This window comes from Sceloporus occidentalis, unplaced genomic scaffold (genome assembly GCF_023333645.1).
Source record: "Sceloporus occidentalis isolate IW3139 unplaced genomic scaffold, rSceOcc1.0.p SCAF_13, whole genome shotgun sequence".
In the NCBI taxonomy this organism is placed as follows: domain Eukaryota; kingdom Metazoa; phylum Chordata; class Lepidosauria; order Squamata; family Phrynosomatidae; genus Sceloporus; species Sceloporus occidentalis.
Window position 1 is genome coordinate 15,848,067 of NW_028316993.1, and position 16,630 is coordinate 15,864,696.

The 16,630-nt window shown below is 44.8% G+C and overlaps 1 protein-coding gene across 3 annotated transcripts in view; it reads right to left on the reverse strand.

Moving 5' to 3' along the window:
- The window catches only part of MAP7D1 (MAP7 domain containing 1), a 67,662-nt gene extending 51,718 nt beyond the window's left edge, over window positions 1-15,944 (reverse strand). For all 3 annotated transcript variants that reach the window (XM_089478123.1, XM_089478122.1, XM_089478121.1), the window contains exon 1: window positions 15,472-15,944. In XM_089478123.1, coding sequence (XP_089334249.1) covers window positions 15,472-15,526 — 55 coding nt within the window. In that variant the 5' untranslated portion in view covers window positions 15,527-15,944. The remainder of the gene's footprint in view (window positions 1-15,471) is intronic.
- Window positions 15,945-16,630: the final 686 nt, after the last annotated feature.

A 16,630-nucleotide genomic window follows, 5' to 3' on the forward strand; every position in this document is an offset into this window, starting at 1 on the left:
CTCAGGGCAGCTTACAGTTTTAAAAACAAACGACGCAGCTAAAAATATACAACAAGCGACCACTGAAATAGAATTAAACCATTCACAGTATTAAAACAATTTAGAGCTACCCTTATAAGAATTAAATCAGGGAATGTGGTCCCTGGGAATTTCTCCAAAGGTGAACCTAGTCCTCCGGTTGCAAGAGATCCTCCACTTACAGTGATTCCCTAACTGGTCTTTCAGGTGTTTTGGACTTTGGCTCCCAGAATCCTAGACCATCGGCCAAAATGGCTGAGGCTTTTGGGAGATGAAGTTCAAAACACCCGTAAGACCAGAGTTTGGGACTCACTGACCATTTGCATTGTCCATCTTCTAAGTCCCATTGCCTGCCTATGGATCATACTCCCTGCATCCAAGAAGCCTGGAATTCTTAACCACTCGGTGCCAGATAAGGATCCTGCTCTAAAGTCCAAGAAGGGGAAAGTCATACTCCTTGGCACTGGCATGAAAAGGGAAACTTGCACTCCCTGCCTTTCGAAGGCAAGACGGAAACCCGAGCCCATATTCATCATTGTCAGGACCAAACAAGGATTGGTATGTGTTCCAGATCAGCTAACGTGAATCGTGGCAAACAGAAAGGTCTGGAGAGAGTTTTGTTGGAAGGAGATGCAGGACAAGCAGAAGGCTGGGCTCCTACCGACTTCATCTTTCTATAATAAGGTCTAAGAATAGAATGGGGAAGGGAGGAAGGATGGCTTTTGGGAGATTCAAAAACAAATCTACTCATCCTTCCAAGGTTAAACAGCCAGTGGGAGCAGCCGGTGGGTCACCGAGATTCAACAAGGCAAGTGTGGGGAAGAGAGCTACATTTTCCCATCTAGACAGAGGTCTTGGGCTGTATTTCTTTCACCACTCCAGTGCCAATTGCAGGGCAAAGAAGAGAGTTGGGGAGAAGAAAGTCAAGGAAGCTGAGAGAGCTGAAATAGGGTTGTTGTTGTTTTTGCAAGGCCATGATTTGCAAACAGTGGTTGGCAACCTGTTAGTGTTGTGCCCACACGTAACTGTAGGATACCAATGTATGTATCTATAACATACAACCAAATTTTAATTGTAACGTACAAACAAACACTGTGTAACTGTAGCTTAAACATGTGTATGTCCCTTTCTGGACAGGGCACAGGGGGCTATACTCTTGCTGTTGTGTGCCACCCAAGATCCCAAGTTCTCCCATATAGTGTTGGTGGACATTAGTGTACTTATGGTCACAATATCTACTTCCTCGGAGTGTAGTGAAGTCTCCCTCCTTGGAGATCTTCAAACGGAGGCTGGATGGCCATCTGTCAGGGAAGCTTTGATCTGGATTTCCTGCATGGCAGGGGGTTGGACTAGATGGCTCTTGCGGTCTCTTCCAACTCTATGATTCTATGATTAAAATCATTTTTTATGAATGTATACATTCTTTTTTTAAAAAACATCTGAAAAAAGTATAAATGCATTTGCACTTCCAAAGGACCCCATTCAGCCTGAGTTTTAAAATGACTTTTGAAAGCTCTTTAAAAATTAAATGTGGACTGAGTACAGTGACCATGGATGTTTGTCAGTGTGTGTATGTGTTTATTGAAGTGAGGTGACTAAGTGTGTAAATATATTAATATTTTGCATGGTCTGAGGAGCCTGAATTCTTGGCACCTTTCATGTGGTCTAGGAAAGCCGTATTAGTTTTTGGCAAGGTCCAGGGAAAGCATGTTAATTTGCTTGCAGCCTTGATGCGGTCTCCAAACATCATTTCTCAAGGTTGATTATTTCCTGGGAAACTTCATTTGGAGGACCAGAGAGACAACATTTCTGAAGCTTCTGTGGTCTTTTCTGTCAACTCAGGCTCAACTGTGACAGAAACCAGCGCTTGGGAATCAGGGCAAGATACTAATCTTTAGTTTAATTAATTTTAGGTTAGGACAGACACATGTTGGTTCTTCAAATGGTGATGAATTCCAAGTCCCAGCATGCTTGCTATTTGCTGTTCTGCTCAGGCTAATGTGAGTTGCAACCCAACAACATTCAGAGGCCCTACAAGTGGAGAGTTTGAGTAGAAAACTCTCTATCAAGGATGCGTAACTATGTACGTAGTGGAGGCCAACATCACTTTCAACTGCTATGTTCTACCATAGTCAACCTACTAGGGATTTCTTGGGTGGGATGGGGACTTTGGGGAAGTGTGCGAGTTAACTCACCACTTTTATGGGTGTTTCGGACAGATTTGGGGCCATTTGGGCTGAAATATTTCCATCAAAATTGTCCCAGGGATTTTTAAAAAATTGTGCCAGAGGCTTTGCGATCTCTAGACCGGTTTCAGGGGCCACAAAACCTGGGCTAGGAGCGATATGAAGCCCATAGGTAGCAGTCCCTACCCTTCAGACCTCTTGGCTCCACTTTTATACCCTCCAGTTGTCTCAATTCAGGAAAGAGAGTCCCGATTAATCCTCTCTCATCCAAGTTTTCAGCTGCTTTTGAAATGTCCCAGTTTCTCATTCCTCCTCCCACCTTCCCCCTTTGTCCTCATCTTTCTTTTAGTTGCTGCAAATGGGAGTTCAAAGTGCAAAAATAGTTTGTACTCAATTAGAAGAGCGGAGAGAAGGGGCAGGAACTTGTCCTTCGCTGTAGACTCAAGGCAAAAGCAAGCTGCTGCAGCTCCTCATAGCTTTTGTGTCACTGAAAACTATTGCCACCATGACCACACTCTGATGTTGCTTGGCCACACAAGCCCCAATTTTCATCTCTGAAATGTTGGAGGGTATGCACCACTGGTGACCCACTGTCCATGCCACTATCTTGAATGGACCCCACCTGCCACTGTCCTTCGGCCTAGATGACTGCAGAACAGAGGAGAGACATAATAACAAAAGAGAAACAGATAAGAAAAGGGTGGAGTGGGTTCTTAATAAATCATGTCAAGCTAGTTACCCAATGGCCTTTGTCCTCATGCTGCCAACGCACCATGGGCATCTACACACTGGGTCTTAAAGGTGCTAGACTGGATGAAATGCCAAATGGCACACATGCCAGTCTTGGCACAAATGCTTAGGGCTTACAGTTTTTAAATTAGATTAATCTGTTGCACTTTAAGGCCCTCTTCCATACAATGGTCACCTTAGGAATGGAGGAAGCTCTCTTTTGTCAAGTCGGACTATCCATCCCCTTTAGTTCACCACTACCTGACTTAACCAGAGTTTACCATATTTACTTTTTTGGACTCTGATTCCAAGATGCTATGGCCAGTGGTCTTGCTGGTTGAAGAAGTCTGGGAGTTGCAGGCCAGTAAAGTACTTTTCCGGGCTCCAGCACTAACTGAAGCTTTGTTGTTGTTGTTGTGTGCCTTCAAGTAGTTTCCAACTTATGGCGAGCCTAAAACGAACCTATAATGGGGTTTTCTCAGCAAGATTAGTTCAGAGAAGGTTTACCATTGCGTTCTCCTGAAGCTGAGAACATGCAACTTGCCAAGTCACCAAGTAGGTTTCATGTTGTGTTGGGAATCAAACCCTGGTCTCCAGAGTCACAATCAAACACTCAAACCACTACGCCACATTTTTGTAGCTCAGAAATATTCATGAAATTGAAGGCTTTCATGGTTGGCATCCATAGTTTTTTGTGGCTTTTTCGGGCTATTTGGCCATGTTCTAGAAGAGTTTATTCCTGACGTTTCGCCAGCATCTGTGGCTGGAAACTTCAGAGAATGCATTCTCTGAAGATGGCAGCCACAGATGCTGGTGAAACATCAGGAATAAACTCTTCTAGAACATGGCCACACAGCCCGACAAACCCACAAAAAGACTATCAGAAATATTTATCCAAAATACTTCTCTGACCCTTGGCTTTCCAGCTCTTGCTGTTTATTTTGTAGTGGCCTTCCCAGCTAATCTCTTTGGTCCTCTTTCCTGCCCAGAGACAGCCTCGAAGACCCATTCTCAAGGCTCCTGTGATAACAAGTTCCCCAACCTTCAAGGGATTGCTGTTATCTGGTTCTGCCCCTTAGCCCTTCACGTCTCGAAACAAGCCCCACTCTTTCAGCCTTCACTCCTGAGCAGCCTTGGAAGCCCAACATGCTAGCTTAGTGCCCCATGCCCTCCTGACAGACTTTATTTCTATGCGAAGCTGCAAATGGGACATGCTGGCTTAGGGTTAGGAATTAAGGATAAGCCAGTATCCTGCCCAGCTACAAATAGAAGGGCTGGATGAAGATATAACATAGGTTATCCCTTTGCTTGTCCCAACACCTCTGCAAAGTAGCTGGGTTTTCTTATTTCCCCGTTAGCACATGTTTTCTGCAGATGGGCATGGTAATAAAAATTGCCAGGATGGTGATATGCAAAAATGTATTTGCAGCTCTGATACTGACCTCCTCCTTTATATAAAAATATAGGCCAATGTAACACTCTCAACACAATCCACATCGCATGCCAGGGTGGCATGTGCTGGAGATGCTTCCATTCATAAACCTGCTAAATGGGGAAATGGATGCCCACTAACAATTGCTTTAAAATGTCTGGTGGGGGGGGGAGACATGTACAAAAGCTAGGAATGACAAAATGTGCCATAGAGAAGGGAATCTGGCTATGTGGGAAAGTCCAGAGGACCAGATACAGCCTTAAACCCAGAGGTTCCCCATCCCAGGTTTAAGTCCTGCCATTCCACAAGGCATGGAGATAGTGGCTTATATTCAAACAATCCTACCTTAAGAAATGATTATAATGAGCAATTAAGGATGATGGTCATGCCCACAAGAACATCTCATGCTATCAGAAGGGTAGAACTGGTAGAACTGGCAATTTCCCTTCTAACATGCCCAAATACCCAAAATGCACCAACTCCTCTCAGATCTTGGAAGCTAAGCAGGGTCAGCCCTGGCTATACCTTGGATGGGAGACCTCCAACAAAAACCTCGGCCTGTAGGCTACATTTCAGAGGAATGAATTGGCAAAACCAACTCTGAATGCCCCTTGCCTATGAAAACCCAAGGAAATTCATAGAGTTGCCAGCATGGTGTAGTAGTTTGAGTGTTGGATTAGGACTCTGGAGACCAAGGTTCAAATCCTCACTTGACCATGGAAACCAATCTTAGGCAAGTCACACTCTCTCAGCCTCAGAGGGAGCACTGACTAAAACCCCTCCAAACAAACCTTGTCAAGAAAACCCTGTGACAGGTTTTCCCTAGTGTTGCCATAATTTAGAAATAACTTCAAGGCACACATCATCATCAACAACAGGTTAACAGGAAACTTTGAAGGCCCATACATACACAACATGTCAGGGACTGGTGCCATATTTGTGCCTACTTAATGACAACTGTTTCTCTCCTCAAAACTCTCCATAGACCGGTAACCGATGGCTTTCAAAATAGCACTGGACCACAGACACCACATCCCACTGACGTGCACCGCTTTGAGCTCACTGCAGGAAACTCACAATGTTAATGTAACTAATGCAATAAATAAGTCATGCAGAATTACACACTGCTTCAACCAGCCTAGGGTCTCCAATCCTGTTTTCGCTGAACAACGTACAAGCAGAAAGGCGTATTACTTACTTAAGGCAAATGGGACCAGAGAGGATGCTTAACCCATTCCTCCTTGCTGCTTTCTCTTCCGCAAACTCTCCTGGCATTTCCTACCCAGGGCAAGACTCGAACAGGGGACTTCCCAAAGGAAAAGGAGAACCATGAGCTGGGAACACGTAAGACTGAGTAGGCTTCCTCCTTGGAAGTTCAGAGAGCCCTTCCGCTTCAGGCAAGGCTGACCGATTACATGGCAGGTGTTCCCAGCCAGGTGTGAAAAGATACACTTGCTGAGTTAATCTGCAGGAAGTGTATTTGAGCATTGGGTGTGTTTAATGGGGCATGCAGCGGGCTCAGGGCATGCCAGACGGGGTGGAGTTACTCTTGAGAGATAGGGCAGGGGAAAAGAAAACACTGTAGATTTCATTATGGAAGAGGGAAGCACTCATGTCCATCTCTGGGACTTGGAAAGAATCAGGAAACTGGTTGCTGTGCCTTGGGATGGGCCGGCACAAGGAAAATAAACAATCAAAGCATTGTTTCCAAGATTCGGGAAGCAAGTTCCCGACTCTCCTTTGCCACACCTAGAATCAGATTTTAGCCATCTGAATCCCAGTCTTTTCCTCCAGGAACAGGACTGTTGGAAGACGACACATAGGAATTGATCACACTGGGGCTAATTTTGGCATTCGAGAGATTCAAGCGCATTTAAAGCATCCTGCAATTGAAGCAAAAAGGGCGGGTAATTGCACGAATGATTATCACACACAATTGTCCCGATAAAATGATATCGGAAATGCATTGTCACGGAAACCCTGGAAGTAAAAAGATGCTCGTGGAATGCTTCTTTGTGACCACTTTAATGATGGGTTTTGTGCGACGGTGTGTGAAAATGTTTCGTGTAATTATGTGTTTCCAGTGGATGCAATGCAATGTAATTTTTGTAAACATTTTATTATTTTGTGCTGGCCGCGTGCCGTAATAAATTATTGTTTGTTTGTTTGTAATTATCTGATTTCCCTGAGATATTCACGGGATAAACTCCCAATCTCCTTCATGTGATAACTCCTCTGTCACTTTTGTAACATTGTCCAGTTCCATCTGGGTGCTAAACTTTGGCTCACTTTTCCTCTCTTTCCAAAGTAAATTCCATAATGCCATCTGTGCCAAACCTGTGCCAAGGGTGCATCTGCACTGGAGAAATAATGAAATAATCCATCCTAGGGAATCCTGGGATTTGAAGCGTCTAATTGACCAAAAAGCAGAAATCCACCCTTAAAGTTTATGGATTTAAAAAAATCAAACCAAATCCATTCTATACATCCCTAAACCAATCACCGACAGAAGTGACTCAAAGTCTAAGAGCTCGTCTTATAAACACCAATTACTATTTTGCTCTTTGCCAAACATGTAAGGAGCCATTCATCATTTTAAACCCCTCAAGGACTGTAATTAAATATTGTGTGTTTGTTCATTTATTTATTTTTCTTGGAGTGAAGGAATGATTCTTCGTCACTCATTGAGCTGCCAATGTTGAAGAGAAGGAGCCAAGACAACAAATTACTTTAAACCTGGTACCTTTTGCATGCATCCACCACTAAACTGTAGCCTTTCCCATTACGCCACGTTGCCATTGTGGTTCTTAGCTCTTGATGGTCTTCTCCTGCACATGTTTCATCTAACCATCAAAGTCAGTGGCCCCTCAACTCATTGCAAAAACAGGGGGAGTTCTTAAGTCAAATGCATTTGCATTTGCCCTGTGAAAAGGGACCTTCTTTCATCTGACCTGAACTAACCTCTGCAAATCAGAGATGTACCATTTCAATTCTATGACAAAATGCACACAAAAAGTATGTTTCTGGTTGACGGCACTGTTCTACCAGTAAGCATAGGGGGAGCAGAGTACAATCACTGAAAGGAGAGTGGTTTTTAAGAAAAGAAAAAGAGAGAGAAACCCTGAGGGAACCCTATATAAAATTTGAGTACAAAATGGTGGGTGGATGGTCTCTGTGAGCCTATGCAGATAGGCTCACAAATACACACCCTGGAGATGCATTTTTGAAACATAGAGGCCAGGAGCAGGGTTACAAGAGGGCAGAAGCCATTTCGTACCTATGCTTTGGCACGCCTGAACAGCAGACTTCAATTCCCAGGGTGGGAGAGCCAAGCATCAGCTTACTCTTTGGTTCAAATATACTTGAAGGAAAGCCAGGCGGGGAAATCCGAGATGCCCTACAAGGTCTGTCACTCCCGATCATCCATTCTCCATCATGGCACAGCTGCATCCCAGGCCAAAGGCACCGGGAGCTGAAGAAACACCTTGCCAAGGCACCTGATGCCTCTTTGCAGCGTTTGGACATCACCCTCCAAAATGGGAAGAAAGCAAGGCCTGCAAGAGGATTCCCTCTTTACATCCACTCATCCACTCCACCCTCAAATTGTTTGTGAATGTAGCTCAATATTTTATTATTCTGTGACTGCCTGGCACCCTTGCAGCTGTGAAAGGGAGAAGGTATTTGTTGGGCAGAAGCACCAAATACATACAGTAGCAGGGTCAGTGATGTTACTTTGCAAAGGGATCTTGTAGCACCTTTGGGGCTAAGAAGTTGTAACATAAGCTTTCATAGACTTGGTCTACTTCTTCAAATGCACAGAGTGAGCTGGTGCCCAGGAAGGGCCTTTAGAATCAGACTACAGTTGGCCCTTTGTATCCACAGGAGTTCTGTTCCAGACCTCCCTGCAGAAGCCAAAAACCGTGGGAGTCCTATTGTTTACAAGGGTGGTGCACCATGCATGGCTGCCATCAGCATGGCCATGTGCACATGCCACCATTGGGGATAATAGGGCAGGGCAATCCATGGATGGTAAGCCCACATAAAATAAGAGCCAACTGTATAAGAATAGCCAGTTAAAACTAAACTTGTCATCTCATCGCCATACCCACAAGTTTAGCATTTGCATGGCTATTCCTGCAACACAACTAAGGCTACATTTCACACATTCAGATTTCTCTAACCTGAGAAGGTATTTCCTAAGGAATCTTTCCCAACCCTAGGTGGAGATAACTGCAAATGGAGCATGGTGCCTTTGGTACCCTTATGGTTGAGTTGTGCTTTGGTGTACGAGTTCAGTGGCTCTTCCATCAACCCTTCCCAGTTGATCAGTTGGTTTGAGTGTTGGGCTATGACTCTGGAGAGCCACGTTAAAATCCATGCTCAGCATTAAACCCACTGGGTGATCTTGGGCAAGGCACACATTCTCAGCCCCAGGGCAAAGGCCATGACAACCCTTCTCTGATCAGCTCTTCTACGTAGTGGCTTCACTAGGGTTGGCATCACCCAGTATGGTAACTCAGAGTATCACCTCCCTACAATGACCTCCTCCCATACTACACCATACAGAAGCCTACGTAATTTTTTTGTGCATGCTAATGTTACTCACACACTGTAATACCTGTATATTACTGAATGTAATGGCAATAGTATTGACTTAAGCAACTCGCCAAATTAAAATTATACCTTTAAATTACAATATCATACACACAGCCTAAATGTACAGTCCTTCCTCTATTTTCATGGCCTGTCGAGTCCATGGTCTTGGTCCTTCATGGATCGGCAAGTGTGGAGGGCTAAAATGCTATGGCGCATGAGGCCATTCGAACGAATAGAGCTTGAATATGTGCGAATTTCCATTTTCGGGGGGGGGGGTCTGGAACATATCCCCCACAAAAATGGAGGAACAACTGTATTTACATGGACATAGATTTATGTGGCTGGAGTGAAAATTTAGTAAGATGTGCAGTTTAAAAAAAAAAACTGCCACTGAACCTTGCTCCACTCAAACCATCTCTTCCACTGAGCTTCAACATTTTAAAGGGATGTAGGTGAATACCCCAGCCCATTTCTGCCCAAATGGAGATGTTTGGGAAGCAGTGGTGTCACACCCCTTACGGTGTCCCTGCATCCCCCGCAGTGATGCTTCTGCCTCTATGAAACCCTGCTTGCTTGCCTAGATGTACCCTGCTGTTCACAGATTCCATTCCTGCCTGGGCCTCTGTTATCAGGAGATCATCAAAACAGGAAAGCAAAGGCATGTCCTGCTTCATAAACAATGAGAAGCTCAGGATTGATCAGTGAGCCTGAGAACCAGGCAGCTTAAGACAGCAAGGACAGAGGTTGTGATTGCTTGGCAGAAAAACCCAAAATAATTAATGAAATGCAAATAAATCAAGGCAGCCATCTCATGCTGCATCATTTCCCTGCAAGCTCAGGTTGGGGGTGACTCAGCCTTCCCTGCAAGAGGGACAGTTCGTCCGAAAGGGTTAGCTGGGTTCTTCCAAATTCCTCTTTCAGCCAGAGCATGGAAAAAGTTACTCTTTTTTTAAAAAGTCATGGCTGCATCCACACTGCAGAAATAACCTGGTTTGACACTGCTTTAACTGCCCTGGCTCAATGCTATGGAATGCTAGGAATTGTAGTTTGTTGTAGCCCCAAAGTAAAGCAGGGATTACAACTGTCCAGATGTCAGACTGGTACCTAACTTTGAAGTAGAGTGGCCATATTATCCTAACTGATCAGCAATAATCCTCTGCTTGAAAGCATTCTCTGTTGGAAAGCATGTTCTGCTCCAGGTACTGTTGGACTGCAGATCCCATTACTCTTTTTCCTAGGCTGGCTACGGCTGATGAGATTTGAACTCCAAAAACCCATGCCTCTGTTAACCCTACTTTCTTGAAAGGTTGTTCAGTCCAAGTGCAACAAGGACCCCAAGAAAGAAAGAGCTGGAGCTTTGAATTTCCCGTTTGCAGTCAGATCCTGGACACAAGATGGAGCAGGTAAACAGATCAACAGGTTACAGTCTCTCCCATGATGGCGAGACGTCTTGCACTTCTATTTAAATTGCAGGAATTATTTCTAAATTTGCATCCATTTATGCACATGAATCAGCACATGCAAATTTGGTGCACATCTCGGTCCTCTTGTCATCTTGGGTGGTGCGTTTCCGCTTTCTGGGTAATGCATTAAGGGTCACCCTACTTCGAAAGCTGATCCAAAAACATAAACCATGAATATAACAAAACTGACAGAAGTCACACAGGCACTTTTGTCAGGGATAATCTTAAAGTCACCTTCCACAACACAAAAAGAGCTGCTATCAAGCAATGTAGATGCTTACCTGAACAGGTATGTCACAAGCATTCTAGTCCTCCCTATTTATCTGAGACATTTGAGCATTTTTGATCTCTATCCCTTGCAAATTGTTGCTCACACCAGCCTTTTAAATATATTTATATTTCCATTCAACCCTCTCAGGGCCAAATTTAACAACTGTATGAATGGATTTCAGAAATAAGTTGGTACAGTAGTTTGATTCAGATAGGAATGGAATGGGGAGTTTAAACCTTTGTTTCCCATTGTAATCTTAACTTGGACCAGCATCCCCTATGCCTAGTATGTTGTTCTTGTGAGCCTTCGTTTCCAACTTAAGTGACCCTAAGGCAAATCTAGCATGGCTTGTTTGGGTTTGGGGTTTGTTTTTTGGTTGTTGTTGCAAGATTTGTTCAGAGGTTTGCCCCTGAGGCTGAGAGAGTGCGACTTGCCCAAGGTCACCCTGTGGGTTTCCATGGCTGAGTGGGGAACTGAATCCTGGTCTCCAGAGTTGCAGTCCAACACTCAAACCACTATGCCATGCTGGCTCTCATATTTATTCCACTTGCTTTTAAAAAGCAAGCCACATGATTACTTTTAAACTATTTTGTGAATGGTGTCTTGTCAGTGTTTTGACAAGTGTGACCCCCAAGAGGTACAGCCATGGTTTTTTTTACCCCCGAACACATATGCATGGAATAGCATGTGTGTAGACACTAAAAGACACCACAAGGAGAATAGCCTGACACTTTGCACCCTGCTATTGCCAAGATACATTCTGAAGTCTTCTACCAACATGAAGTTTGGAGAGGGGATTGTTACACCTTTAACTGACTGTGTAGTTTCCATCTTCAAACCTAATGGAGAACAAGCCTTGACATGACACACTAGGCATCATAAAAATCAGCCAGGAGATTATTTTAGGGCTTCATCTACATTGCAAAATTAATGCAGTTTGATATGGCTTTAACTCGATGCTATATAACACTGCTGGATTTGTAGTTCTGTGAAACCTTTAGCCTTCTCTGTCTGAGAGCTCCGGTGGCACAACTAAAAATCCCAGGATGGAGCCATGAGAGTTAAAGCAGCGATCAGAGGGTCCTCTCACACAGCGCACTTCTACTGCTATCATTCCAGTCTAATGGTACGATAACATACAACATTGACGTTTGAGGTTATTTAATTTGCCCTCTAAGTTTACTGTTCCTCTCTTTGTGCTTTCCTCCCTGGGTTTCTTTCCAAGTCACTCATTACTTGGCAGAAAGGATAGGACCCAAAAATAAGACAACTCACCGTCCCGCCTGAGCTGGCTGGCTCCCAGATCATGCTGTGGCGGATGCAGAAGCGAGCAAAGCCACACTCCTCCTCTCCTTAACCTCTCACTTACCAATTTCATATTCTGGAAACTGACTCCTTCCTCGTTCCCTGGCTATGTTTGCATGGCCAGATAACCTAGTGGATAACATGTCCACTTTGTCTGGATTTGAAATACAAGACAAAAAACAGATGCCCGAAATAGAAACACTAGTTTCATTTGAGCGAGAACTTTGGTCCTCCTGGTGTTTTGGACTTCAACCCCCAGAAGTCCTAGCCAGCTTGGACAGCAGTCACGAATTTTGGGAGCCAAAGTCCAAAACATCTGGAGGACCAGACTTTGGAAATGCTAGATGTTCAGTTCCAATTTCTCCAGTGGGATTTTTAGATTTCCAGTCCCTCTTGTTGGTGAAGGCCACTCTAGAAGCCTTGAGTAAAGGAGGATCAAGACCCAGAGCCTGAAGCCAACAGGACCCAACATGTCCCCTTAGATCCAGAGCAAAAACCAAGTTACAGTATTTCACAGATTAAACGTTTTCAAAATCAATGGCGAGGGCTGTGCCGATATCCGCGAGCTCCAAACCACTGTCCTATTTTTAGAAGTCTATCACTGCAACCATCAAGGGCAAAATGCACATCCGCCCTCCTGGCAAAACCTCACCACCCCAGAGTTTTCAAAAGAACTTTAAGCCCCCCTAAAAACCCACGTGATTTTAGCAAACAGGGGTTTTAAGAAGTCTTCTTTGAAAACAAACCACAAAGAAAGGAAGATGCAAGCACAAAAAACCCTCCCACACATATCCCTCAGACAAAAATATGAGTTATGAGTCACAGAAAGACATTGCTGACCCTCCCATCCGTAACCTTTAAGTCGTTTCCAATTTATGGCGACCCTAAGGGGGACCTATTGTAATGTAACTTCTTCAGCATTTCTCTTACTAAGGCTAAGTTTGCCTTTTGGGTCTTTTTCTCACTACTTGCAGGGGAACTAGATATTGGTTATATAGAATAAAAATTGAATATTGCTTTTAGCCATCACACTATCATAGGTTATCTTGGCATGTTTCTTCAGATAAGGTTTGCCATGGTCATCCTCTGCGTCTGAGAGCGTGGCTTGCCTAAGGTTGCCCAGTGGGTTTCCATGGCTGAGCCAGGATTCGAACTCTGGTCTCCAAGGGCCCTAGTCCAAATCCTCAAACCACTACACCACACTGGTCCCCTATAAGGTGTACACAAACCATAAATGAATTTCACATTTAGACTTGGGATCCTATCGCTGAGATATTATATACTGCATATACTTGACTATATGCAATTTAAAGTTGAGTACTGACCCATGGATAAGTCAGCTCAGTTTTTTGGGGTCAATTTTTAAACCTAAATTTCTAGACTTATATATGAGTACATACAGTCTAGGCAAATATTCTAGGAAATCTTCCAAAATCCCAAACAATCCCAAATCCAAAATAGCAATAGCAAGCACAAAACACTTTCTAGGCCCAAGCGTTTCAGATGAAGAGAGATCTGTATCAGAGGAGGACAATGGCAAAGACCATCACACAATGCAACACGATGGTGGCAAACTTTGCAGTGGCCAAGGAACCTAAGTCCTAATGTCTTCACTTTTTATTGCAATTCTTGCAAAACCACCCCAAATATTCTAGCAAAACTCCAAAGAACCTCCCCAAATGGAGACCACCGGGGAGTGTCTAAAGGACTAAGGGACCGCCCCACCCAACTTTTTCCCTCCAAGTGGCAAAGAAATCGACTCTATTATGTGGGTCTTGGCCCAACCCCTTCCTTTCTCCCCACCATCTTTCCTTTCCGAAATCCCAAAAGCGGAAAGAAAGGAAGAGCGGGACTGGGCCCACCAGGCCTTTACATCCATGATCCCATCCTGGGGGGTGGGGGGGCATCATCCTTGCCATCTGTTCTGGGCTTCTGGGAGTTGGAGTCCAATGACATCTCATCCTTGTCCAAAGGGGGACCCCCCCCCCCCATTAGACACCCAACCCACAAAGTCAAGGAAGGGGGCAGGTGGCTGTCCTGGAGGCAGCTGTCGGAAGATGCCAATGTAGGGTTGGGTTGGACTGGAGGAAAGATAAGGGGCTTATTTATAAAAGCCCCCTGAATGCCCCATGGGTTTCTATGGGGGGTCATTCCTTTACAGCAAAGGAAAGGAGAGGGATGCTTTGGGTGGAAAGAAGCAGAATCAGCATCAGTGTGGCTTTCCCTATATATGCTCCCCTTGCTGCAAAAGGGACCAAAGTGAAAGCAAAGTGATCTCTTCCTTTGCATAGCATCCCTCCATCCTCAGACTTCTTTTTCCACTGTAAAGAGCCCTCCATGCAAATCCTAGGCCACAGACCCTGCCCTCCAAGCCAGCAGAGTCTCACACTCACACACACACAATGGTCAGGCGATGAGTTCATGCTTTTTTAGGAGGGGCAGGAGGAGGAAAGGGGAGGGAGGGGAAGAAGAAGAGAAAGGCAGCCCCACAACTTGCTGCAGCCATACCATCCAGCCCCTTCCCTTTTGCACACACACACACACAATGGCCAGGCAGTGAGTTTATGCTTTTTAGGGAGGGATGGAAGAAGGAGAAAGGCAGCCCCATAAGTTGCTGCAGCCACTCCATACACTCCCTTTACTGTTACACACACACACACAACACACAATGGCCAGACGATGAGTTCATGCTTTTTAGGGAGGAAAGGAGAGGGATGGAAAGCAGCCCCATAAACTGCTGCAACCACACCATACACCCCCTTTACTTTTACACACACACAAAACACACACACACACCACATAATGGCCAGACGATGAGTTCATGCTTTTTAGGGAGGAAAGGAGAGGGATGGAAGGAGGAGAAAGGCAGCCCCATAAGTTGCTGCAACCACACCATACACCCCCTTTACTTTTACACACACACAAAACACACACACTCACACACAACACACAATGGCCAGACGATGAGTTCATGCTTTTTAGGGAGGAAAGGAGAGGGCTGGAAGGAGAAAAGCAGCCCCATAAATTGCTGCAACCACACCATACACCCCCTTTACTTTTACACACACACAATACACACACACAACACACAATGGCCAGACGATGAGTTCATGCTTTTTTTAGGGAGGAAAGGAGAGGGATGGAAGGAGGAGAAAAGCAGCCCCATAAGTTGCTGCAACCACACCATACACTCCTTTACTTTCAAACACAAACACACAATCACACATCTCCTTCCCCCCCCCCCCCCAAAAAAAAAAACAACAACCCAGATCTGGGGTGAAATGAGGAGACAGATTAGAAAGCCTGATGATGATGATGATGATGATGATGATGATGATGATGATGATGATTTTTCCTACAGATCCTTGTTCTGCATCCCTTTCCCTGAGAATGGCAACAATTTGCAACATCCCCTTCCTTTATTTTCAAAGCATTTATTCTGCTTTTAGAAAAGAGAGACAATGTATTTACCTCGATGATCCTCCGGCTGTTGCTTCATCCTCGGGGCCTCTTCCCTTTGCTCCATGCTTTGGAGGGGGCAGGATTTTTATTTTATTTTTAAATCCCCCAAAATTAATTTATATCTATATATATATATAAAAAAAACCAGGCTAAAAAAAATCAGATTTTAAAAAAAAAATGTATCTAAAAATCAAGCTCCTTCCTCTTTTCTCATCCCTCTATTTTTCCCTCCCTAGGACTTCTTCCACATTGAAAACTGGCTCCCAATCCAAACCTTAGAAAGAAAAATCACATTAAAAATCCCTTTTATCTCAAATTGCTTTTTCCTCCCAATGCTGCTGGGATTATTTTTCCCTTAAAAAAAAAGAGGGGTTAAAAACTTTCCAACGAAGGGATTTGAAAGCAAAGGAAGATTGAATAAAATAAATGCAGCCCCCCCAAAAAAATAAATCCTTCCCCCTCTTTATTTCTTGCCCTGCCTCCAGTTGCAGCAGCAGCAGCTGATGTTGCAAAGAGCTCCACTATTGTGCAGCCTCTGCCCAGGCTGGGCTCTGAAGCTGGGAGAGACCAAGGAGGCAAAATGGGGGTGTCCTCATCCCCCCCAAGCCATTTTTGGGGTCAAAATGTCCTCCTTTTTTATTTATATGGCCCCCCAGAGGTTGCATGGGACCCTCTCCCAGCCTCCTGGGCAGCAAAGTCTGCCAAAAAAGGTTGCAAAGTCCCAGTTTGGAAGCCCTGAAGCCAGGCTGGCACCCCTCTTTTGGCCTCTGCAGCTTGGTCTGGCCCATGAACATGTTGAGGCTATGTTGGGAAAGTTGGATTCTTTTGCCTGAGCAGCTGAAAGGGTGACTCATGGAGGGGGAGGGCTGGCAGAGGCCATTCATTGGGGTTTCCAGCATAAGGGAGGGCTGGCAGTGGGGAGCAATGGTCTCAGAGTTGGATCTGCACTTGGGGGGGTTTCATGCACTTTGGTTCTGCTTTAGCTGCCCCTGGCTCCATGCTCCTTTGCAAGGGCTTTGCAAGGCTTGTGAGGCATTGGAAAGAAAAGGGGAAAGGCCTTGCAAAACTACCAGTCCCAGGGTTCCATAGGATGAGGGCTCCCAGGATGCTAGGGATCCCAGGGTTTCTTTGCACAAGAACAGGCAAAAGCATTTGGGAAAAGTCCCAA